The 24873-nt window shown below is 41.8% G+C and overlaps 1 protein-coding gene across 1 annotated transcript; it reads left to right on the top strand.

The window, feature by feature from the left end:
* Positions 1-1380: 1380 nt before the first annotated feature.
* Positions 1381-24710, top strand: CNN3 (calponin 3). Its single transcript, XM_021525744.1, has 7 exons — positions 1381-1592; positions 19630-19751; positions 20202-20268; positions 21460-21597; positions 22057-22173; positions 22904-23050; positions 23601-24710. The coding sequence occupies exons 1-7, from the start codon at positions 1536-1538 to the stop codon at positions 23946-23948; spliced, it is 996 nt and encodes a 331-aa protein (XP_021381419.1). The 5' UTR covers positions 1381-1535; the 3' UTR covers positions 23949-24710.
* The last annotated feature ends 163 nt before the right edge of the window (positions 24711-24873 follow it).

Here is a 24873-nt window from a genome sequence, read left to right as displayed (position 1 = left end):
CGGGCTGCCCTGCGAGTTCCTCAGGACTGTTACAGCCCCACCACAAGCCTTTTGAAAGAGCTTCGTTGGCTTCAGCCACAGTTAAGACCACTTAGTCCTGATATTTTGCTATGAAATTGAAGCACAGAACTGTTCTCTTCGTGGGATGCCAAGGAGGTGGCTAAGTGGGCCACAGCTCCAGCAGCCAGCTTTATAGCTGGCGGTGCTTTATAAAACTAGTCCTACTAGTGGCTCATCTTATGATTTTTATATTCAATTCTGTTAAAATTTAACCGTATTTGAAAGGTTACTCTGCGTGCCTAAGGTTACTCTAACACTGAAGGAAACACACTGCTGTATTTTCGGGTCAGGACTTCACTCAATGGACCATGTGTTCCCTGCGCACTCGCTCTCCAGAGTGGCTTCAGCGCCGGTGCCAGCCGCGGTCCACCGCTGGCTCCGGGAACGAGCGCTCCCTGGGCAGGATCCGGTGTAATCCCGCTGGTATGCCCAGCACGCAAACCTCGTGTGTGCCTGTGCTTTCCACAGAGGGACGGGGCTCCCACGGCTCCCCAGCGGCCGCTAACACAGCGGAGCGCTGTCCCTAGTGCCTTACGCCGCAGGGAAGGACGGGGGTGGCCCGCACCAAACTGCGGAGGTGCGGGCTCCCGCGGGATCCGTGCTCAGGAGCACATGGTGCAGAGAACTGAGATCGAGACGAGCATGACCCCGTCGTCCCGCTACATCTCACTTCGACAACTTGCGCGCCCCTTTCCTCCCTCTTGCTCCGTCTCCCAAAGTTGTTCCAAGTTTCTAACCTTTGAAAGAAATTTCACAAGTAGCTCAGGCACGGCACGGCGCAAGAGGGCGGTTTGCTTGAGCGGCCGAGGGCTTCCCCAGCATCCAGCCCTGCCCGCGGCCGGTCCCTACGCCCGGGTTCCCGAGCCCTCCTCTCCGGCGGCCGGTCCCGCACCAGCCGGGAAAGGCCCGAGCGCAAGCATCGCCCCGAGCGCAGAGCCACCGCCGTGCCCCCGCCTTCCGTGTGCTCAGCGCCGTCAGCCCGGTCCGGCGGGAGCTTCCCAAAGCGTGCAGCAGCTCGCTGCGGGGCGGGAGACCCCCGGGAGCGGCCGGACAGCGCCGGACCGCGGCCGCCGGTCCCTCGCCGAGATCCCCCTCCCCTTCCCCGGGGCCGCCGCGGGCCATAGCAATCCGCGGCGGCGGCGCTCGGTGCCCGCGGATTCCTTCCCGCTGACGTCCCCCCGCTCCGCTCCGCTCCACTCCCCGCCCCGGCCGGACCCCCGGGCGGCGCCCGGCGGCGGCGGGGCGGGCCCGGGCGGGGCGGGCGCCCCTCCCCGCGGCCCCGCGCCCCCTCCCCGGCCCGGCGGGGGGGCTGCCCCGGCCCCGCGCCCCGATTGGCGCGCCGCGGCTCCGGCGGCCGCGGGGCCGGGCCGGAGGGGAGGGACTAGAACTTTCCGCGGCCGCGGGCGGACTGTCGTCTCAGCCCGGAGCCGCCAGCGCCTGCGATCAGCGCCCCCAGACCGCGGGACACCACCGACATGACCCACTTCAACAAGGGGCCCTCCTACGGGCTGTCCGCCGAGGTCAAGAACAAGGTACGGGCGGCGCGGGGTTCGCCGGGCTTTGTCTGCACCGGGACGGCGGGGCGGGACGGGACGAGGCGCGACTCGGGGCTCCGCTGCCTCCGGCTGCCCGCGGGGGTCCCGCCCGCCGCGCGCGGTGGAGGCGCGTTAAGATGCGCCCGCCGCCGGCCCGGGACAGCGCTGCCCTTCGCGGCTCCGCTCAGAAAACTTGCGGGCGCCGAAGAGCTGTCAGCGCCGGGCGGACCCGCGTGCGGAGCCGCGATTCGCGCCGTGGCCCGGGCTGCACCTGCCCGTGCCGGCAGCCCTGGCACGGGACATCCCGCTCGCGCCTTCTCCGCCCGCCGGGATCGGGCGGGGCGCGGCGCCGGGGCCCGCAGCCGTCCCGGAGCCGGCGGAGCGGCGCGGCGGGCAGGCGGGGCGCGGCGGGCAGAGCCGGGCCCGGCGCGGGCGGGCCCGCCGAGCGGGGCGCTGCGCGGGCGCTGCGCGGCTCGCGGCCCCCGCGCGGCGCATTCCAGCCGCATGACATCATGGGCACGGGCGGCGCGCGGCCAATCGGCGCGGGCCCGCACAGACGCGCATTGTCCGCCCGCCCCGCCCCGGCACGGCCCGGCCCGGCCCGGCCGCGGGGGCGCACAAAGGCGGCGCGGCCGGGCGGGCCCGCGCCCCGCGGGGAGCCCCGCCGGCAGCCCGGCCGCCGCCGCCGCGCCGAGGGCTCCGCCGGGAAGCGGCGGAAAAGGCGGCGCTGACAGCAGCCGGGCCCCGCGGCCGGAGCGGCGGGCGCCGGTTGTGTGCGGCTTTGCTGAGGTTTTCCTCTAAGGAACAAAAGGTGTCTCGCATTGTCCTGTTAGACTGGCGGCTGCCTTGCAACGAACAATTACCTAATAAGAAGGAAAATCTTTGCAATAAAAATTACACCGCTAAACAAGCGGGGATAAGTTGGTGCTCAGTGTCGTTATTCACAGGCTTAAAATCGAAACGTGGTCTTTAACAACCGGTTGTTTCACACGCATGTCTGGTTTCAGGCTTCAGCAGATCCCTGGATCCTGTTTGACTTGTAGCTGAGTAGAAAGGAGACCAGGGAGAAAAGTACTTTAAACATTATAATTTATGCCTTACAAAACATTTTGCTTTGAGTTTTTTCTTTATTAGCTTTCTCAGGATGCTTGTGAATTCTCTTGCAAAGTTTGATGACATCATGTAACCAAATGCCTTCCGGAGTGGTTGCTTCCAGCATCTCAATTTAGTGATTTATCTACACCATTACACACTGAAAAAAAACCCCAAAAAACAACCCAAACCTAAAAACAGACTAAAATGTATTGCGTTATTACTGCATGTGAGTTGGGAAGAAAGTAGATGCTCTTCTACTTTAAAGATTATTGACAAAAAGATGTAGGTTTAACAGTGATCCCGTAATGGGGACAAGATGGGAAGAAGTTCTTTGTTCTTTCTTTGTTTCTTATTGCCATCAGCTTCCTTAGGGCCTCCTGAGGAACTGTTCCAAGCATGTGCATTAGCAGAGGGTTTGAAACTGGTGCAATTCACACCTTTATGCAAAGGGCCTTCTACTTCATCTCGCTGAGTTTTGCTCACATTCTCTGCCTTCAGTGCAAGTATTGCAGAGGAGTGGATGTTTTGGGGCAGCTCCAGTTTACTCGTTTGTAGGTTTCTGTTGCGTTCTTTGAAAATGTCAGTGCAGCAGTGCCATAGAAAACAATTCAAGTGCACCAAAGGCGAATTCACTCATCTCCTTTCAAAAAACCCAAGCAAACAAAAAGAGCCTCCAGTGAACAACAAAATCTCCAGAAGAGATGTAGCTTTGAGTTTTTAGAATGTTGTCTTCATTTTAAGAGATCAAATTTCAAAGCAATTGTGTTACATAAAGGTATATCGTGCACCTCCAATCTAGTATCTTGCATGGGTTTGTGGGTTATATGTATGTCTGTTCATCTGTGTAATTCCAGAGGATGAGCAGATAATGCCTCTTTAAAGATCAAAAATTCCTTTTCCCAGATTTTTCTGTCTCATGAAGGTTTGAAAAATTAGTTTACAACTCTTGGAATATCAGGTTTTGTTGCCAATTATAATCACTTTGTGCAGACTATTTTGTTATGTTTTTTTTCATGTGTTGTTGGGATAATGTTTGTAAGTAGCTGTAGAACCTCCCTGCTTGAATGATAGTTACTGCTAAATACCCTTGTTTGAAATTTTCAGTGCTGATTCCCCAAGCAGTGTTTTTCTGCAGTAAACAGACAGCTTCATAGCTATGCTGCCTGAGGGTCCAGCTGTGCTGGAAAAAAGAATCCCTTGGTTTTGTTTTTTATTCTTTATTTTCTCATTTGACAGTGTGCTAGTGTTCAGAGAGACCTTTTGTTTGCTGTGGTCTTAGAATAGATGAATATAACCTGTCCTTATGCTTCTTAAGAATTTAATTGAGGTCAGGATTCTGTCTCTAACCTTAAAATATGTCTGGTTTGGGGGGTTTTTTGGGTTTGTTTTTTTTCGTTTGTTTTTGGGTTTTTGTTGTTGTTGTTTCAGGCTCCACCCTTCGGTTGTTTTGCTCCTTACCTTAGTTCACACTTACATGGTGTCTAGTCTGTTAGGGATCTCTTTTCCTCATTCCTACAGAGAAAGCACAGTGTTTGTGTACTAGTTCGCAGCTGCAAGGAAACTTGTCTGCATGAGAGGTATGTAGGTAGTCAAACTAGCGTAATCCCTTTGAAGCTGATTCCCTGTTTACTTGAGATCACAGAAGATAATTGATCCAAAACAAATATTCAGTGGGGAGCCCTTTAAACTGATTGAAATGGATGGTTACTTCTGCAGGCAAGAAATAAATTTTCTTCTTGAGCAGTGGGGGAGTTTCTGCAGTGCGTGAGGTTGACATAGCATGAGATGATAATGCAATTAGCTAAAGCTGCAAACTCGAAATTGTATTTGTCTCTGATTTATGCTCCATTGTCTTCCTGCAGAAGGTGTGGAGGAAACAGGAGCATTGTGCAGCAGGAGCAGAGGTTCCAGTCCATTCAGCTTCTTCCTAGTGGCTCCACCCTTCCCATGGAAGTGTTATTTGTATTGGGCAGGCATTTATCTTCCCCCTCCTCTTATGTTTGATACAGTGCCAGTTTCATCTTCATAAGAAAGTGAGGGTGTGCAGGAGTGTGGTTTATGTGGGGAGTTAAATGTTGCATAGCATTGGCCATTGCATGTCCCTGACTTTGCCTCTGAGCCATCCCTGTGTCAGGAGGCTTTCACTGGGCAGTTCCATTTCCCAAACTTTTTAAAGGCAGCAGAGTAACTGCGGTGTTATCCCAGCCCTGCAGCTGCCACCCGGAAAGGTCAAGCCCTAGCTAAATGGAAGAGGAAGGGAAACAAACTTTATAAAGTGAAGGATGTTAGAAAAATGGAGCCTGTAAACAAAATATCTCCCTGTTTTGCAAGCGTGCAGGAGGGCAGTAGTGTTTCCTGCTTTCGTTCTTGAGGGCAAATACAGATTAATGAAAAAGAATTGAAGTCTGTGGTGAATAATGCAAACCAGTCCTAGGTATGATTATTGTGTTCCTCTTGAAATTGCTGAGGAGAAAATTATTGTCATCTATTTTACCTGCTACAAGCCAATAAATAGATTTAATTGCTTAGTCCAGAAATAACTATTTTTAAAATAAATATCTTTATCTGGGAACCAAATTAAAATAATTAACTTTCAGAGTTTTTAATTAGTGATTTAATAGTGAGATAAGTTTTGGTTGCCTGTGGTTGAACTGTTAGGCCCTCTCCTTCCTCTTTCTCACCCTTCCTTTCAAAACAGAAATAATACTCTCTTCCATTCTTAAAATACAATTCTTCTTATCATATATTTGCTTTACCATTCTATGCTTCCTCTAGACTATTTTCCTTTAACAAACCTTTAGGTTTGCTCACTGAATTTTGTGAACCCTAGGTGAGAATGTTTTCTGCTGATAAAAGTGCATTTCTATTACTGTTGTCTGAAAGGATGTAATAAAAATTGAGACTGTACTGGATAAAGACAGTGAAAACTTAGGCTTTAAGAGCAGAGGAGTATATTTTCTGTCATTATAAATGACAGTACAAGATCTCTGCATTCCTGTTCTCTTGTATGTAGACATCCATGTAACTTTTCAGGAAGTAATATCTTTAATTTACAAGTTTTGAATTAAATTCAGATGTTTAATTTAAAATAAAATAAAATCAGTCTGCATGACCATTTGCATTACATAAATCTTCATTTTGTTACTTGGGGAATAAAAAAAATCTAATATTTTGGTGATCATAGAAATATTGTCATAGAAATAGCTATTGAAAAGGGAATTTCAGAGGAACTAGCAGAAGAATTTATAGAAGCAAGCATTAAATGTCTGTTTGCTCCAGTTAATTCATGGTTTCTGATAGTTGATCATGTCTCTTGACATTAACATTTCCTAGCTAAATATCAATTTCACTGTGGAAAGTGCTAAAACTTTTCTCTTTGTGTCCAAATTTTGTATTTTTTTCAAAGAACTGTGACTTTCTTCCAGCTGGATCCAGGCATTGGTAACAGATCTACAGTTCAAGTGAACTTCTTAACTTTATACTTAATTGTACAGTTTTGATAATTAAGTCAATAGCAAAACTGTCCGTGAAACATAAATATGACCATGGAATAATTCCATAGCTAAACTTACAATCAATCAATGTTTGGCACAATAACTATACATGAATCACTAAAAACACATTAGTGATATAAAAAAGGAAACCATCTATTCTGTCAGTTAGTTTTAAGATGCATTTTTTTAATGTATCAGCAACCAATTTATGAGAATTCTCTGATTTGTTTACAATTTCTCTGCTGGTTACTTGTTCCTGATGCTTTGTCACTTTGACTGACAGTATTAAATGTCAGTTGTGTGGAGAATCTTAACTACAACGTTACCACTCACCTTCATCCTTTACTGTCTATCTCTGTGTGTCTACACTACCTTGATGTGTCTAATCCATTTACCACTTTCCCTGTTACAATCTCAGGGCAAGTCTGTTCAATCAAGTCTGGATTTCCAGTTCTGTGGCTGCTTCAAGAGAAGTATTAACACTACAACAGTAAGAAGTAGCTCTGCTAAGAGGTACGGACTGATGGTGATGGAACCTTCATAGCATTGGGTCGACAGTTCATAGCAAGGATCCATCTCTTACCACAAGCAGAAGTGGTTTGCCATGGAAACACTTCTCTTGCCAGCAGCTTGATGTTGGCACCTTTCCTGTTCTGGACACTTGCCTGAGCCTGCAAACAACAAGACTCACCTTTGGGAGCCCTTGCACAGCCCCACCTGGCAGATCTGCCCTGTCCCCAGTGGCACAGCTCAGGAGCTCTGAGTAGATCAGACAGATGTGTGGGAGAGGCTGTCCCAGGCACATCAGGCAGCAGTTGCTGTAAACCACTGACACAGGAGTTGGCTGCCTCTGCCCAGCAGTTCCGGTGCCCAAACCTGGACGCTTCATTGCCAAGCTGACACTTGGCTTTGGGAGTCCCCAGACCCGAGGCGTGGAGCTGCAGGCAGGTGTCACTGCCCGTGCTAAGCCCTGGCCAAGGGATGCCATTTCCAGTTCTGCCTCTCATCTTACATCCTTCTTTCTAGGAGGAAGGTGATGAATGGCACAGCATAGCCAGGATTAGCTACTGCTGCTTCATGAACTTCAAGGCAGAAGTGGAGCCCCACGTGGGTCTGCTCCCATGTGTGGGACAGCACAGACAGTGCTGTACCAGCACGGGCATCAGTAAATGAGCAGTGAGCATGTTTGCTGAAACTTCTGGTATGTTTAACCTTAGTAAGCACCCTGTGTCTGCACTTCCAAATGTAAAGCATTTTCCCTCCATGTATAAAATATATTACAGTGACCTCGTTTATGGTGAATTAATAAACCTTCAGTAAATCTTGCACTGGCATTAAAAAATCATAAAACTTGCTACAGTTAATTTTTAAGGATATGAGATATGATTTTGCATCCTTTAAATGCAAGCTCACAGTGTACCTCCTATGACTAGAACACTTCTGAAGAAAGAAATAGAGCTTGACAGTCATGACAATTAAATGGGATTAGCAGCCTCAGAAAATAAAAACTATGAATTGCATTACAGCAGTGCTTGCTTGTTTAAAATTTACAAATGAATGTGTTCTTTGTGTGGTTTCAGAGTTAGACTTAGTTTAAAATTTGGAGGAAAATACTATAATCCTGTTGCTGAGTCAATACCCAGAAAAGATGAATGCATGCACACATTCTTGTGGGACATCAATACGTCACTGATTTTTGTCTCACCTTGTCTTTTTTTGACAGAACATTAATTTGGATGCTTTATCTTGCCTGCAAGTAGTTTATAATTTGTCTTGGAGAATAAAGGATGGAAACTCCTTTGTACTCAGAATTATTAGCTTCTGTAGCTGCATAACACGGTATACACTGGGCATCTGACACGTCCTTTTAAGGCAAACTTTGTAGAGATTCCCATCCCCTGTGGAACTGTACAGGAAAGGCCTTCAGTAAAAATGGGCTCCAGGCCAGGACACGTAGGGCAATTTGAAACAGATTTTTTCTAAGTGAGATCATGTGAAAATCCTTCTTTTTTCTTTAAGAGGGACTCTTGCTTAAAAATGCTTTTTGTTAGTATTTGATTCTAAACAACTGTTAACTTGTATAGCTGTGTTCAGCAGCAAATACTTTCTTTTGAGTAAATACATTTGGTTCTGCAGTAATGCCTCATAGTAACTTATGTCATTGTTTCTGTTTAGTGGGGTTGAATGACAGTGATTTTCTCAAAAACAGTTTTGACTTTCTTAGGTGGGTTGTTCTATGTTTGGGAATTCTGTTTTTAAAACTGCAATAACCCTTTCCTCCTCTCACCCACACTTACCCCCTCCCCCCCTTTTTTTTCCACTCCTCCTCAAACCAGTGCAGATTTTAGTAGATATTTGGAGGGGAAACACAATTAAGCTTCCTGTAGCTTGTACAAAACTCTCTCTTACCCAAAGTGGATGCTTTGGATGTGTAACTGGCAAAGGCTGGCAGGCATCCATGCCCCTGCAGGAGCTGGCAGTGAGGCAGGGCCACTGCAGAGAGGGTGAAGTGTTGCTGTCACAGCCACGGTCCAGTGCCCTGCTTGGACTGTCCCCAGCGCCTTGCCTGGTGCCAGCAGCTGGGCCAAGCAGGCTGGGAGCCTTGGGAGCCTGGGCTTAGCCTGGTCACTGAGACCCATTCACTCATGGAAACCAGACTTCAACCATTCAGTGCCTTTGCTGCTTCCCTTCCGAGACTCAGCCCTGTATTCTGGGGTCAACACAGGATTTTTCTTGAGGACTTTGTTTAGGCAGATCTTTATTTAGACAACCTTTTGGTTATGGAGTAGTCCTTAAGAGGTACAGTGAAGTGAATCAGTATGTGGATGGGCATACACACAAAACCTGAACACCAAGTACTTGCCTAAATATTTCTGCACTTTCTTGCTGTTCTGAATTGCTTGCATGAAGATGGAATCTGATCTACTGAAAATCCTAGCTGTCTGAATTACAGATGGATTCTAAACAAATCTTCTTGCCCTGTTTGCATGTTTTTACCATGGCTCTTCCCAAGGATAAAACAGGACATTACTATTGCAAAAATCTTACTTAGCTTTCCTGCTAAGAAAGCTCTGCCGTTACATTGCTTTCCTGCTGATATTTCCACTGCCACAGCCTCTTATTTATAGACAGCATTATCTTAGTATCCCTGGTTTTGCTTGAATATGAATCATTTAATTAAAAAGTATTTTTCTGTTGTCCTAAATCACTTGACTATATACTAAAGCCTTCACAGACAAAGGTAAGGCATCAAATACATATATGCATATATTGGAAGGAATTTGGTTATAGTTAAACATTAATGGTGAAAAGCAGCTCCTGCTGCTTTGGGTCCCAGCAGAATATTTCCCTTCCGTGTTGAGCATGGGCAGAACACAAGTCAGAGCTCAGGCTCTGACAAACCAAGCAGAAGAATGTGTTGGAGCAGGACCTGCACTGCAGCTCCTCTTGAGATTCCCACTGTGTGACCAGCCTGAGCTGCCACTGCTTTGGTTCACTTCATAACTCTGTGGGGAATCAATTAGAAGTTCCATTATATATCATAATTGCAAGTCAATACTGTGTTAAGTCAGTGAAGCATGTGTAGTTCAGGCACGTTTCTGCTGTGCTAAGACTAAATGCTTTTTGCTTAATTTTGCAAGAAGTTGTTCTCTTACCTCTCTGATGTTGTATTAATCATGTCCTATACAAGTAAAAAGTACAAGTAATTTTTGAAGAAAATAAAGACTAATGCCATTAAGACTTTTTATTATGGTCTGTCTTGATGGCAGCCTTTATCATCAATAACTGATGGCATGAAAATGTCTTTGATATGGAAAGCTACTTCCCTTTGAAAGAAACTAGCTGATTTTAATAAAAGAGTGAACAACAATTGTGAGATTAAATATCAGAGATAAAGCACTGGTCTTTGAGTGGATGGAACAGAATTGGAACAAAATGTAACTAACAAAGTTAAAGTTCAGTCAGTGCACTTGAGCATTTTGTTTTCAGAACAATAATGGAACCTTAAATAATTGAGGATTGAGACCTCTCACGGTCATTTGCAGCACAGCCTTGCCCACACATTCTGCTGGGTGCGTATTTCAAACCTACTCTCAATTCAGGAGTGCAGCATAGTGACACCACAGCTTGCCTTATGGCATCCTGAGTTTTGGATGCAGTGTGTATGTACATCTCCTACCCACCCCTAGCTTGTGTTGAATTGCTGAAAAATAGTGCTTTAAAAGTTTCTACAGGGTGTTGACTCAGAGCCTGTTATTTGGAGTTTGACCGTATTTTTGTCTTTCTCTCTTCTTTACTCATAAACTCCAGTGTAGCAGCCTTATGGCTTGATTTATACATTACTAAAACTACATTTTCATTAAATAAAAGGCTGAGCTACAAGCTCATGTAATTGTAATTTTTTCCACTTCATCTTACTTTTCTTAGACTTTCTTCAGTAAACATTTTCTAACATGTTTATGGTCATCAGCTTTTAAAAAAAAATATTGTTATAATACTTTATATGGGCTTAAAGCACAACTTGTCTGGGTGGCCAAATCCAAAGTATTTTTGAATGTTTCCTGGATTATAATCAACCTTCTGAACCTACTGAAATGCATCACCTACTGAACTTTAATTGGTCAGAGATATACCCAGGAGGGGGTGAGGTAAAGGGTCAGGAGCAGCAGATTATCATTGTCTTTCATTCTTTGTGCCAAGTTCATTCTTGCAATATTTTTGCTGGCAGTAAAGCAAAACAAGAGTATGAAGCTGTTGATAGACAAGGTCTTCTAAAGCTTAGGGTGTGAAATCTGCAGTACTTGTACTTCTGCTAAGAAAACTAGCAATGGAGAGAATTACCTCAACCAGAAAAACATGCTATGCATGAATTGAAAGACTTTAATCTACTACGTTTATGAAAGATAAATCTAGGCAGCTCTTGGTAGCTGGAAGTAGCTAAGGAAGTTCTCAAGAAATCATGTCTTTCACCTAAATTACCAAAAAAAAAAAAAAAAAAAAGCCAGATTGAATTCCTATGTGCAAGGATGGTAAGAATGAGAGGAATCTGTTTTCTTTATGAATACCTATCACAGACACCTCAGTGAGGCTGTTCAGCTAATGTGGCTTCAAGGAGTTAAATCAGTGCAGGCTGACAGGCAGCCGGGTGCTATCAGTGAGTCGGTGGGAAGCACTGAGCCCAATTAACTGGGAAATGCAATGGGAAAATGGGAAACTCAGCAGCTGCCCTGTCATCTGTGCATTTCCCAGTCAGGGCTGTGCCTGGCATCACAGCAAGGAATCAAGTACCTGAGCTTACTGGGTGGGGGCAAATTAGAGTGGTGAGATTAGAGTCTTCAGGTGTACCTTTGGAAAAAGTGCTGAGAAAATGCAGCATGGACTGTGCCTTCGTTGGGGAGGCAGAAGGAATGTGCATTTTGAGTAACTTCTATAGCAACACTTGAAGTGACAGACTTCAGCTTTCTTTTCTGGGAGGTATGTTTGAGTTACCAGTTATCTGCTTGCTGCTGTAGAACATAATTACTCTGCTCTGGGCAAGTGAAGAGGATTTGCAGAGAAGAAATAAGGTGTGGAGAGAGAAGGAAATAATCAGACTCTGCAGTACTATTTGGGAGGAAGATTTGGAAGACTTGTCAACATAGTTGGGCCTTGGGGAAGGGCTACCGAGTCACAATACAGCTTTGCTTATAAAACTACATATTAGGAAGCCATTCTATTGGGGAGAAAAATGAATAAACTTGAAAGAATATCTAATTTATTTGGTTTCTGTGGTAGCAATAAATTAGAAAAGCATTTGAGAAAGATTGAGTGAACATTGATGTTACTGTTTCTGTTTACAGGCTCTTTTTAGGCTTTGAGAACTACTGTTCCACCAGAGTTACAGTAACAGTTGTCTCAAGAGATCCTTCCTGGGTTACTGCTGGAAAAACTGAATTGTTTTCAGATGCTTTGGAATTTTTTTTCTGTTTATGTACCAGATTGTTCTGTATGATTTTTTCCTTTCCCCCACAAAAGAACATTAAATAAGCATCACTGAGGTCTGTCAGGTTACCAGGATTTTCCATGCAGCACTCAGTGTATTGTCTCAGGAGACATTACTGCTTGTGATGTCAGAGCCTGTCCAGATTTGCTGTGTCATATCAGTCATACTGGGGTTGGGTTTCAAAGCAAGGAGAATTCCAGTCCCATCAGGGACTAATGGCTTTTGTCCATTGGGTTGGATCAACCGTGACTTAGCTGAGAACAAATATCATATCCCAGTGGATTTTTGAAACAAAGACCAGCAGTGGTTTAAAATAGTGGATGCTACTGGATACTGGAATTGTGTTCTCTGAAGGAATATAAATAATTCCGCAATACACAGACTAAATAAACAGATAAAAGGAACTGCATACCAAGAAGTATAAAGTATGGTGGTGTGACCAGAAGGTGCTACAGTTGACAGTGGAAGCTGATGGCTAAGGAAAATTGGAGTTACAAGCCAGAAAATTGTGACTCTGGCAAAACATGATGAGAGCAAAAAGTGCAAGAAAAACTGACAACATGTTAGAAGAAGTGAGGGTGGTGCAGTAGCTGCTGAGTACGAGAGGGAAGCAGCGTTCAGTCCAAGGGCAGGCGTGTGTCTGAGTTGTTGGTGCACCCTGCGGGAAGAGATGGTAGCACTGGCTTCTTGAATAGCTTGCAAAATGTCATAAAATCCTACTGGATAGCCAGGGAGTAGAACACTGAGTTCTTCCAGCCAGCTGATCTGGCAACAAGCACCATGCATGACTGCAGGTATCTGTACTTGTGAGATGACTTGGAAACTTTGAGGCATGGTTTGTTCTCACTTCACAGAGTTTAAACTGGTGCCTATGGGAAGAGTGCCAGGAATTTTGGATTAAAGCTCATCCATTTCTTCTTAAAAGATTGTAGTCTAAATTTTGATTTACAGAGAAAACAGTGAGATGTTGGCAGGGTGTCAGTTACGCTACACATGAAAAAAAAAAAAAAAAGAAGTTGAATATTAAGCAAAATGGATACAGCTGTAAAATTTTTTGCTAAGTAGCATTTTGGGATGTAGTGCAATCCTCCAGTGGTAATGTTAATGCAGTGTTCTCTGCCTTTCTGTACAACAGTCCATAATGACAGAAAAAAATGCATCTTCATATATCAGGGCATGCTGAATGGTGGCTTTGAGTTTTTGAAGTACTTTCCTCTTTGGTTTTCATCTGCATTGTCACATTCCTGTTACATTTGGGGTTCTTGGGCACAAATAAGCCTACTATGACATTTGCTTTTGCATGCAATCCATGCCAACATACATGGAATTAACAGGCAATTTTAATTTGTCCTTATGATGAGTGCTCATTGGGTTGGTACTTCAAATGGCAAACTTCCCTTGACAATCACCTTGGTACCCTGTCACTTCATCTTCTTACCCACTTTCAATAAAAAACAAAACTTTATATTTTTCCAGTCTTGGGTTCCCTATCTCAACTTAGAGTGTCCTATTTATTTATTATATGACTAAATAATCAGTAATTATGTCCTTGCCACTCTGTCACCTCTGAAGCTGAAGATTAGATATGTAATCTGTTTACAACATACAATTTTAACCAGCAAGTTCTAGCCTGCTTGTATAATTTAAAAAAAAAAAAAAAATCCTTGTCCCTCTAATGGGTAGAATTTATTCTTTAGTGCCCTTTTCTTGGTTATTCACATAGCCACTAAGCTCTTAACACTTTCCTTCTCCCAGGTATTTATCTGTGTAAATTTTAGATAGGTGATTGAAAAGTGTGTTCTAGGATATCAGGTGATGAACAGGAATTCTGGATAACAATTTGGGACTGGCTGTGGTCTGCCTGACTCCCACTTCTGAGCATTAAGAGCTGTCAAGAGCTTCTTCTGCCTTGATACCAGGAGAGAATTTTGCTTTCATCTTTCCCCATACCATCATAAATCCTTAAAAGAGGGAGGAAAAAATTTCATCACGAATGAGTGCCAAGAAATGAAAAAGAAGTACCAGCATTGATATCTTTGGCCTCAGGAGGACAAATCGCTGCAGAAGGTAGTGTTTATTTCAATGCAAAGGATATTTGCAAAGGCAACACTGAAACCACAGCAATTCAATTTCACTGAGACAGTTCTGAATTAATAACGATTGAAAAGTTGATACAGGAACAAATTGCTGCATAAAATTGAAACTGTACAAGCTTAAGTCTTAAAACCCAGAGTTTTTAATTTGTTTTTATTTGCTTTCCGTAGTTTAAAACCCCTGGCTAAACATGGATTAAATTCTGTAAAAGATGAACATGCTCCTATACTTACTAAAAATGCAGTAAGCTTTCTCTACTCAATCTTGTTTTTTAATTGAAAAGTCAGCAATTTTGTGTCACTTTAAGCAAGGATATGGGCCATACCATATTTCTCCCCATGAAGAACATTAAAATCCAAAACTTAGGGCTCTATCTGTTTTTCTGTCCACTTTGGTGAAAAAGCATGTATGTAACCTCTTCCTGTGCTATCTTGGAGTGAAGTCCTGGTTATTTCTCTTGCTGTACATGGCCCTGTACTTTATTTACTTCGGAAAACCAAAATGTACAACCTACTTTGCTGCAGTTTTATATGTATATATGTCTTAAGTTTTGTTGACAAACACAGTTCCTAAATAGAGTTGTTGATGTACTTTGAGAAGCACATGCTGTCTTGGTTGAAACTTATGACAAGAGAGCAGTTTTTTCAAATGCTTACTAGTACTTTAAATTTAGCTTACTGCACATTAAACTTTTGACTCCTGCTGGGGAAGGCAGGAAGCCTGCAGCTTTAATCAGAAATTTAATCAGAACTAAGAAGTGCAAGCTGTTATGTCATGATGTTTAACTTCAAAAGTTTTATCTTTTATACCTGCTTTTTAACTTAGTGAGATCTTTGTTTGCTAGTCCCAGTGTAAAAAGTAGTGCAGTGTGCTTAAACTCTTCCTTGAGATCCTGTTACAGTAATTTTCCAGAGTAGCAGCAATGCAGCCAGCTGAACTCTCAAACTGGAGATTTGGCATACACATAGCCCTCAGTGTACAGTGTGTACTGTGTAATTTGGAAAAGATCAGTATAAAAGGACAACTCACATAACTGATGTGATATCAGTTATGGTGTGAAGTACTGGTTAACATCATCACTCAAACTAAACATGCTACAGGCACACTGAGTAACTTCAAGGGACACACAGGTAGATCATTAAAGTTGGTCAGCAGAACTTTGCTAGCTTCCAGGAACTCATGAGCTTGATAAAAACAGTGATGATTGTTACTGTCCCTGTACTACACATGGAGGGAGGGTTTTTACACTCTAAGAGGGTTTTTACACTTGGCTAGGAAAGTCCTACCTGAACAGAACTAGATGTGAGGATCAGGTGTGAAATTGCCAGAGGAATCAAGTTTAACCTGAGGATTCCAGCCTGAGGCATACATTGGCATAAACACATAAATATCAGTTGGTCATAGGCAAGTAACACCCAACCTTTTCCTTCCACAACCTTGGATCACGTATAATTTTGACCACTTGTATAAACATTAATTTCTTTTAAAAGATATTTCTATTAAACTTGTATCTCTGAAGCATGGACAGAAAGAGCAACATTGACAACTTTATCTATCTTTCAACATTTGTCAGAAGAAAGAAATGAACAGTTGCCTTCCTGCTATCTTATATTAAACTTCTGTAAAATCTTATATCCATTGCTACAATTGAATAATTTCTACAGTATTCTGAAACTGTAGGGTTTTTTTTCATGGCACTTATGATACTTTGAATGCAGCTTCTTAGCTAATGCTTTCATATTCAGTAGACAATATTTTCTTTTGCTGTAGACCTGTAAGATTTAAGTATCTTCCATGAAGAGTCCCTATTTATAAAGGATCAGATGTTGGCATATTTTTGATTAATAGTAATGGAAAAAGACGTATTTTTTTTTACATTTATATCAAAGCCTCTGGCTTCACCTCACAGATAGCAATCAAAGGAAAACTGGAACCTCTCTGATATCCACATGTGGAAAATATTAAATATTCAGTAAGAGTGCTACATAACTTCTGGTCGTGCCATTGGGAATAGAACAGCTAAGAATTCAGAATAAGCATAATGCCTTAATTCTGGTAGTATCTGACCCGTCACTCTCCTTGTTTAATCCCTTCTTCTCACATGTTTAAAACCTGATTCGAAAGATTTCATATCTCTAGGTTTTCAGGTAGATTGAATATAATTTGCAGAGAAACTAGCACCAGTTTTTACTTTTTCTAACTTAGTTTTCCACCAGCTCAAAAATGTGAACAAAAATAATGCTTTTAGTGGCAATAAGAACTCTCCTCATGCATATAGGTGTTTTTTACTTCCTATCTCTAGATAACCACTGTAATGATATCCCAAGGCAACTTAAAACCTCTTGAAAAGCTCAAGATTTGAAACATGGTAAAGTACTCCAACATAAAATAAATATTCTTCAGAAGTGATAAAATTCCACCTGATTGCCCAAGCAGTGAGGTCAGAATTGAATATTCAGTTCAGTTGTAATCTCACATATGGAATGCACTTATTATTAAATGAGGAAAAATTCTGACTTTTTTTTCTTTTGCCTTCCAAGGAAGTTTAAAATAGCCACACTTGCAGAAGTCTTTCAGGCTCTCACTCTTACTGGCTTCCATATTTACTTTTTTTTAATATTGGGAGGAAAAAGATTAATCTTTAAACTATGTCTCTTGGTGGTATGATCACAAACCTAATTTCCTTTTTACTTTTTGTTTTTTTTGGCAGAGTTTAAAAATAAGTTAAGTGATAGAAACACACGTCCAGTTCTATTCCAGACAATTTCATTTGCAGGATGGCTAACACTGTCTTTAAGCTACACTGAAACTGCCTAAATTTTCAGAAAGCACAATGTTCATTATGTCTGCAACTAAAGAATTGTGGAGGACATTAGCTCAACCCCTGCTTTGTACCCACATGCATGCTGGAGTGGTGATTTTATCACAGTATGAGCTGTCAGCATATGAATGACCAGCCCAAATTATCTGCTGTCTTCTAACTGGAGCATCAGAATAGAAAGTTTTGGCCTTTCTATAAATCCTGTTCCTTCACTTGAATTGAGGAAATAAATTATACACTATATGTCTTGCCTGTACATGTAACTTAAGGTTTTGTGGGTGAGGTAACTTTTGCAAGATTTTAATAGCTTCTCTAATGTGTAAGAAGAGTATGATGCTACAATTCAGTCTTTTGGGGAGATGTTTTAGTGTCTTTCTCCCTTGCACATATATTTATTTTCACACAAAATCTAACTGGCTCAATTCTATCCAAGACTGCTTCTTTTCTATCATTTTGAGTGAGCTAGTTGGGTTCTGCCAGATGTTACTGGGGAGACAGTTAAGGCTGTGATCACATAAGCATTGCTTCCATAGGAAATAAAAATATCCATGAAAAGTCATTTGTAAGCTAATCACCAGGTTAGGAAGGAGAAAGATGACAGCTGACTTCTTCATACACCATTTTCAAGATGTTACCCATCCCTTGCTATTATTGGCATCATTGGAAATGAATGTGATTGTGATGCTGCTGTGCTAACTTAAGGGATTGCAAGGGGTGCTCTCTGCCACCCATGAGATGAGACCACAGCCATGTCCTTTGAAGCTTTTCTAGTCTGCTTCTAATCTTAGCTAATATCCCAAAGGTGTGATTAAAAAATAAAGTCATTATATTTTCTTTGTTGTCTTGTACAGAATGCTGCACAGAATTTTACACCTTAGTCAAGATCTAAATGTAGGAATGGGTTAGTCCATTATCCTGATCTGTAACTAAGGCACCATAGCACTGCTATTACAAATAGTCTAAGCAAAATAAGTATTACTCAGACAAGGTTTTGAAGTAAAGCCAGAGATACAAGAATTTTCCATTCCCCTTAGGAAAAAAAATAGGGAACAGAGTACTGTAAATTGTAGTTTGGTCAGTTTGGAGTCAGGGATTATTAATGCTGGCCAAAATGTAGCAATTGCCTCTATCCAAGTAACTCAGATATGTTGGAATTATAATCTCCTTCAGTATAAATATAGTGGCTAATAGCTGGCCTTTCTTGGCTGAAGTCTTAAAACTATATGTAAAAAGTCTCAGATCTACATTTTGATGTTATGTAAATGGCTGTACATGAGTTTCTCCTGGGGCATTTGTAAGCAACTGGTGTAGCTTTAGAAATTCTGCAGGTACATTCTGTCCTGGCCCGTCAGGTTTCTCACAGTAGCTCCCTCACTTCTCACCCTTCTCACTGATCCATGCAGGACATCTAATGAAGGTGGAAGTGTTGCCAACCTCTGCACCAGTGCAGGTTATTTATTCCACACAATCTTGTGCTCAGATAACTTATTTTGTTTGCAGAAAACATAGTGATGATTTCAGTGATAAGAATCCATTTTGTCCGACTTGCCAATATTGAAAAGGATTGAAAAGGTTTAGCCTGAAGGAGGTCAGAGCTGCTTTTTGGTGCATTCAGGGGAGGGGAACAAAGGGCAGAGTGAAAGAACACCAATGCTCTTGACAGCTGGTGCTGTTGAAGTTCACTGCTTTGAAGCATTCCCTTCACATGGATTGATTTCTAGTGACTGAAGCATAAACTTACAGACAGAGTAGTGAAGTCTGAACACCTGGAAAATAAATTTTTAAGTCATCTTGCTAGCAACTCTAGGCCTCTGCTTGATGCCTTAAACTTCAATAGATTATTGCAGGCTTTCTTCCTTTGCAATTAAAATAGGAGATCACAATTTATTCCAAAAGAGTCTTCCAGGAAGGTCAAAGGGAAGAGAAATAGCAGGGATACCAAAGGTTAACGATAAACCAAGACACAGGCACAGCCCCCAGAATCCCCAGCAAGATAGCTCTTCATGTTATAGGAACAAGGAAAAAACTTAGTAGGTCATCTCCATTAATCATAAACTAGCTATAAAAGCAACTCACTATAATCTTCAGCTGAATAACTGAAAATCTATTATATCAAATTTCTCATGTAGAAATTTACATGTGAGCAGTAGTACATGATGGCATGGCAATTCAGAATTCTTGTGTTCATAAGATACTATTTCCCTTCCTTACTTCCTGCCAAAGTATAATTTGAGTTGAATATTTTTTCAAAAATCATTCCTCTGTAGCTGTCAAAAGACTTTCCAGGAGCTCCAGGAATTCTTACTCAAAGAAAAACTGCAACATGCTTAAAAGTGCTTTTTCCAAACAGACCTTTAGTAAAGCCATGAAAATTATAGTTAAAGGGATAAAGTACTTACATCTGTACTCTGATACATAAAATACAGTTTAAAAATCCAGCAATAAAATTACTGGATGACAACTATAGCATACTCTGAAATGGAATTGGGATGGGGAAGAGTTGGAGATTTCTCTCCTGAAGTAACTTTATGACTGCTTGTGTTACAGATTGCTCTGAAATATGACCCCCAGATAGAAGAAGATCTGCGTAACTGGATAGAAGAGGTTACAGGGCTGAGTATTGGTGCAAACTTTCAGCTGGGATTAAAAGATGGCATAATCTTATGCGAGTAAGCATTTATTAAGTAACCTTATTTTTAGGAGTTTTCTACTTTCAAGGAACTAAGAAGGGACTTTCTGAAGATTCCCCTTGAAAAGATGTCAACAATTACAGTCAAAGATAGTTGACTGTAGGGTGGGAGACAACTTCTTGGAAACTGTTGGAAAAATGAACACTTAAATCTCCTTTATATTTCAGCTAAGATTTCTAAGTGTTTCTAAATTTAATGGCATAGCTCATTTCAACAGTAATCAAATGACACACAAAAATTCTTAACAGTCTATTAGACTTGTGAGACCTGAGAACTGAGCTAGTCCACTGTATCAACCAAGAAATTAACCATTTTGATGAAACTAATGCAACTAATAAAGCATGAGTGAAAGTATTATATAATGCCTGCACGGATGGTATAAGGATGAGATTTATTGTTTAAGCATTTCCCTCTTTTTCACCTCCCCAGGCTTATAAATAAGCTGCAGCCAGGATCAGTGAAGAAAATTAATCAATCAAAACTAAATTGGCACCAGGTAAAACAAAAAAAAAACAACCTCAGAACTACACCTCTAACCCCTCCAACCCCCAACAATACTTTTTTTCTGTATTAACAAATCTGCTGTGAAAATGGTACATCATAAATCTTAGTAGCACCAAGTTTACATATAATACATATCCGTGAGTTGAGGATGTTGCAGACACGAATAGTGCAGCTACAGCTGAGATGGTTCATCAATGGCAGATGAGTACCTGTATTTAATAGCAGTGCTTTAGCTTTCAGGGAAGTGTCAGATGGAAGAACAATCTAGAGCCCTATAGCAAGGCCTTTGCCCAGTAAAAAAAAAAGAAAAGTTTTCTTTTTATTGAATCAAAACTGAGTAACTGAGTTTTACATGCAGGCAGCACTGCAGGGTATTAGTTCAACAGCCTGCCTGTAACTAGACATCTCTGTATGAAGCATCCTCCTGAGAAGGTGTCTAGAGAGGATGCAACAAGCATTGGAAGGGTTGCTGCCAAGAGTTACTGCCTTTGCTGTTGCTGAGTCTAGCTTAATACTATTATGTCAGCCTCCTTGTTTTCTTGGCATTGAACACTGCTAAATATGGGTGAGGATTTTTTAAAGTTTTAATACCTCTTAAGACTTCAGAAGGAAAGAAGAGATTCAGTCCTTACTCTTTGTATTCCGTATTGCTTTCCAATTTCTACAGCACATAGTGCTAAAAAGTGCTAATAAACTCCAAGGCTTATTTGTCCCAGGAGGTGAGCAAGATAATGCCTTCAGTCCATACAAGGATCCCATCCACATAGTTACAGTTTTATTTTATTCAAAATCATCAGTTGCTGAAGTCAAATAGCATGGATACTATGTCAGATTTTCTAATTTTGAAGCAAGTTTTAGATTAGAATTTCTCTTGGAAGGGACAGTTGAGAGAAGTCTTATCAAAGCCCACTCTAACAAAGTATATGGTGCTCACTGATGGAGGGATGCCAAGCTGGATAACCTCATAGTCTGATTTCTGAAACTAGTATTGGAACTAACAAAAACTTTCCACCAGTCACTCTTAACCATCTGTTAAGATGGTTAAGCCAGCTGTTTCGTCCAGTTTGCACAAGGCAAAGAACTTGAATAAAACAAACAAACCAACCAACACCAGAAGGCTTTAAAATTACTTAATTTCTGATCTGAAACACTGTAGAAAACTGGCTTTTTTGTTTCTATTTAGCTGGAGAACATTGGGAATTTTATCAAAGCCATCCAACTCTACAGCATGAAGCCACATGACATTTTTGAAGCAAATGATCTTTTTGAAAATGGAAATATGACTCAAGTACAGACTACTCTAGTGGCACTGGCAGGTCTGGTAAGTATTTATACCCCTGGAGCTAGCCCAAATCTACATGCCAGTTCAGATGCACCCTTACAACCCATGAAAATGCAGAAAACAGCATCCAGCCTGTCAGGAGAGGACAGACAGTACTGAGAGTCTGAGCTACTGCAGAGGTTGCACTTCAGAGAGCTGTGTGCTCTCACATGCCCCAGGGAAGGCTTAGAGTTCAGAGTGAGGGTTCCTGACTGCTTCCATGTGCATACAGAGAGCAGGGCAGGCTCACAGGAGAACACTAATCCCTGTGGAATATCCTTCTGACTCAGGTAGCTTTGGAATGCCACCTTCAAATGGTGTGGGGAACTGGTACCTTCTCTCAGCCCTGACACACAGTCTCATGGAGACAGAACTGCTTGTGGCAGCCCAGGCTTAGAGAGTGGAAACAGAAAATACACTTCAAACACTGAATATTCTATTTTCCCTCTCCCAAAATAGGCAAAAACTAAAGGTTTTCACACTACAATTGATATTGGTGTCAAATATGCAGAGAAACAAGCACGAAGTTTTGATGCAGGAAAACTAAAAGCTGGTCAAAGTGTAATTGGTTTGCAGGTAAGTATGAAATTCAAGTTTGCAGTAATTTGTTATATTTGAGAACAATTTTCTTGCTTTGATTAACTAATACTTTGTTAATGCAAAACCAGGTGCAGAATAACAATATATTTTTATCGTGGAAGGAGGAATGAGGTTTTAATTCCTGTGAGCAGTTGATTGGCTTTATAAGCTCAAGTCACTGCCTGGAAAGTTGGTTTGTTTGTTTTAAATCTGCTGTAAGAGTGATAAGGAGGAAAGGAGCAGCTAATATTAGCAGCATCATCTCTGTCTTTTAACGTGGTTTTAAAATAGTGGATAAAGTTCTTTGTATGGTAGAAACTTTTTTTTCTCTCCTCTTTCCTTAGTAATTATAAAAGCCAAAGTAAAATCTTAAAATTCCTGTGGTAGAGAAATTGTGGCAGTATAAATGAATTATTACTGTCCAAGGTAAAAGGTACTTTTTACATTTTGAGGCATACATCCATTCCAATTGCAATGCAGTTGGGCAAATGGCAGTCACTAAAATGCCTTAGGATGACAGTTGCCTTTATTTTTCCCTTTGAAACTTTTGAAAGGAGAAAGGGTAATGTATTACAGGTAGTAGTCAAACTACATGAGGAAAACAAACACTGAAATTACTTTTTGTCAGCTATCACAGTTACCAAGCATATTTTTTTTTCCTTAGACTATGCTTAATGTACAAATAAAAATAATTTCTTCTGTCCACTTCTTCCTTCCCCCAATAAAGATGGGCACCAACAAATGTGCCAGTCAGGCAGGCATGACTGCTTATGGAACTAGAAGACACCTCTATGATCCAAAAATGCAAACTGATAAGCCATTTGACCAGACAACGATTAGCCTACAGATGGGCACTAACAAAGGAGCCAGTCAGGTAAGCAGGACTGTGTGTGACATGCAGGATGGACACAGGTCTCAGCCCAGTGGGACAGCAGAGCCTGGAGTGGTGCCCAGTAGCAGAGTCTTGACAGGCAGCAGTGAGTGGGTACAGTTGAGCTGTGCTCTTATGCAGTAACTGAGGAACTTGAATCTCTTATCTTAGCCAGTATGTTCTATGCTGAGAGTCTTAAGGCAAAAAAATGTCCCAGTGCTTACAGAATTTTCTGCTGGCAGTGTTATCCCAGGAGAAAACAGTAACTTCATTATAAGCATTAACTAGACAGAAGCAAAAAATAAATTGCTTACGGGCAGTACCTTAGAATACTTAGTATATTCTTCCCAAAGAGGAACATAAACTGGACCTTTCTGCAAGGACTTTCTTCTGTGACTCGCCTACTAGTGAGCAGATGTTACTGTGCTGGGTTTTGTTACATTTTAATTCCTACTTTTCAGCACTTTCAGTGAGGCATACTAGTTGAAATCCTAGATCTAGTAATCACAGCTCTTGACCTTCTTACTGAACCTCTACAATCCTGTTTTATTAGGCTGGTATGCTGGCACCAGGTACCAGGAGAGACATCTACGATCAGAAGTACATATTACAGCCTGTGGATAACTCAACTATTTCGTTACAAATGGGTACCAACAAAGTAGCTACACAGAAGGGAATGAGTGCGTATGGGCTCGGACGGCAAGTGTATGACCCCAAGTACTGTGCTGCACCCACAGAACCTGTCATTCACAACGGCAGCCAAGGAACAGGAACTAACGGGTCAGAAATCAGCGATAGCGACTATCAGGCAGAGTACCCAGATGACTACCACGGAGAGTACCAGGATGACTATCAAAGAGATTACCATGGTCAGTACAGTGACCAGGGCATTGATTATTAGCTTTGCATCGGAAGTCCAGTATTAGTCGATTATTTTATTCAGTAAGAACGAAACTAGCCTTGTGGAATTGTTACCTGTCTTTCCTACACACTACGCTTAATGTACCTAAAGAAATACTGCCTTACATACATTCCTTTCTCCTTTCTCTGCCCTTTCCCTGTCTAGTTGCCTTTAGTGCTGTAACAGTTATAGTCTACAGCATAAACAATAACTGCATATGAAGTAAAAGGAATACTGTGAAAGGGGGAGTGCTTTCAAACAGCCAGGTTGTTTCGTAAGGAGCTATACATTCTCACAATCTCTACTTAAGTAGGTTTTTACATACCAAGTTAAGCCTTCATTTTACATATTTACAGCTTTTCTCTGGAGAAGATAAAATAATTTCATGCTTAAAGTTACATGTGGTCTTTGCCAATTAAATTTAAGATATCTCATTAGTGATTTAATATCATTGCTATGTTTTTAAGGTATTGTTTGCTAATGTTAAGTCCTGCATTAGACATAAGTGTGCATTCGTGATTGTGTATTCATTCCATTTATCAACACTGACCAAACTTAGAAATAGTTGTCTTACTAAAAAGGGAGCTTGTACAAAGTCTTGAGCCAAGAGAAGTTCCATGATTGATGGTGCATTTACCTTTTATTGTGCCATAATATATCCATGTAGAAATGCTTTTTTCTTCCTTGTACTGTATTTATTGCCACACTTCTGAAACTGATCCCATTGTATTTTTATAAATAAATATTTTTTTCTTAAAGGTACATAGGTGATCTTGTCTCATTTGTTATGCTACCAGTCTTAAAGAGGAGATGTCATAAGAATTATTCCCAGATAAGCATCACCTTTGCCTATTGTAAGGGTAATGTAGAACTCTGTTCTGTTGCAGTTTGGGTTCATTTTTTTTCCGTGGGATTTAATCTAACA

This window comes from Lonchura striata, chromosome 9, assembly GCF_046129695.1.
Source record: "Lonchura striata isolate bLonStr1 chromosome 9, bLonStr1.mat, whole genome shotgun sequence".
NCBI lineage: Eukaryota > Metazoa > Chordata > Aves > Passeriformes > Estrildidae > Lonchura > Lonchura striata.
The sequence above is the reverse complement of the archived record's forward strand: the minus strand, read 5'-3'. Positions and strand labels throughout refer to the sequence as shown.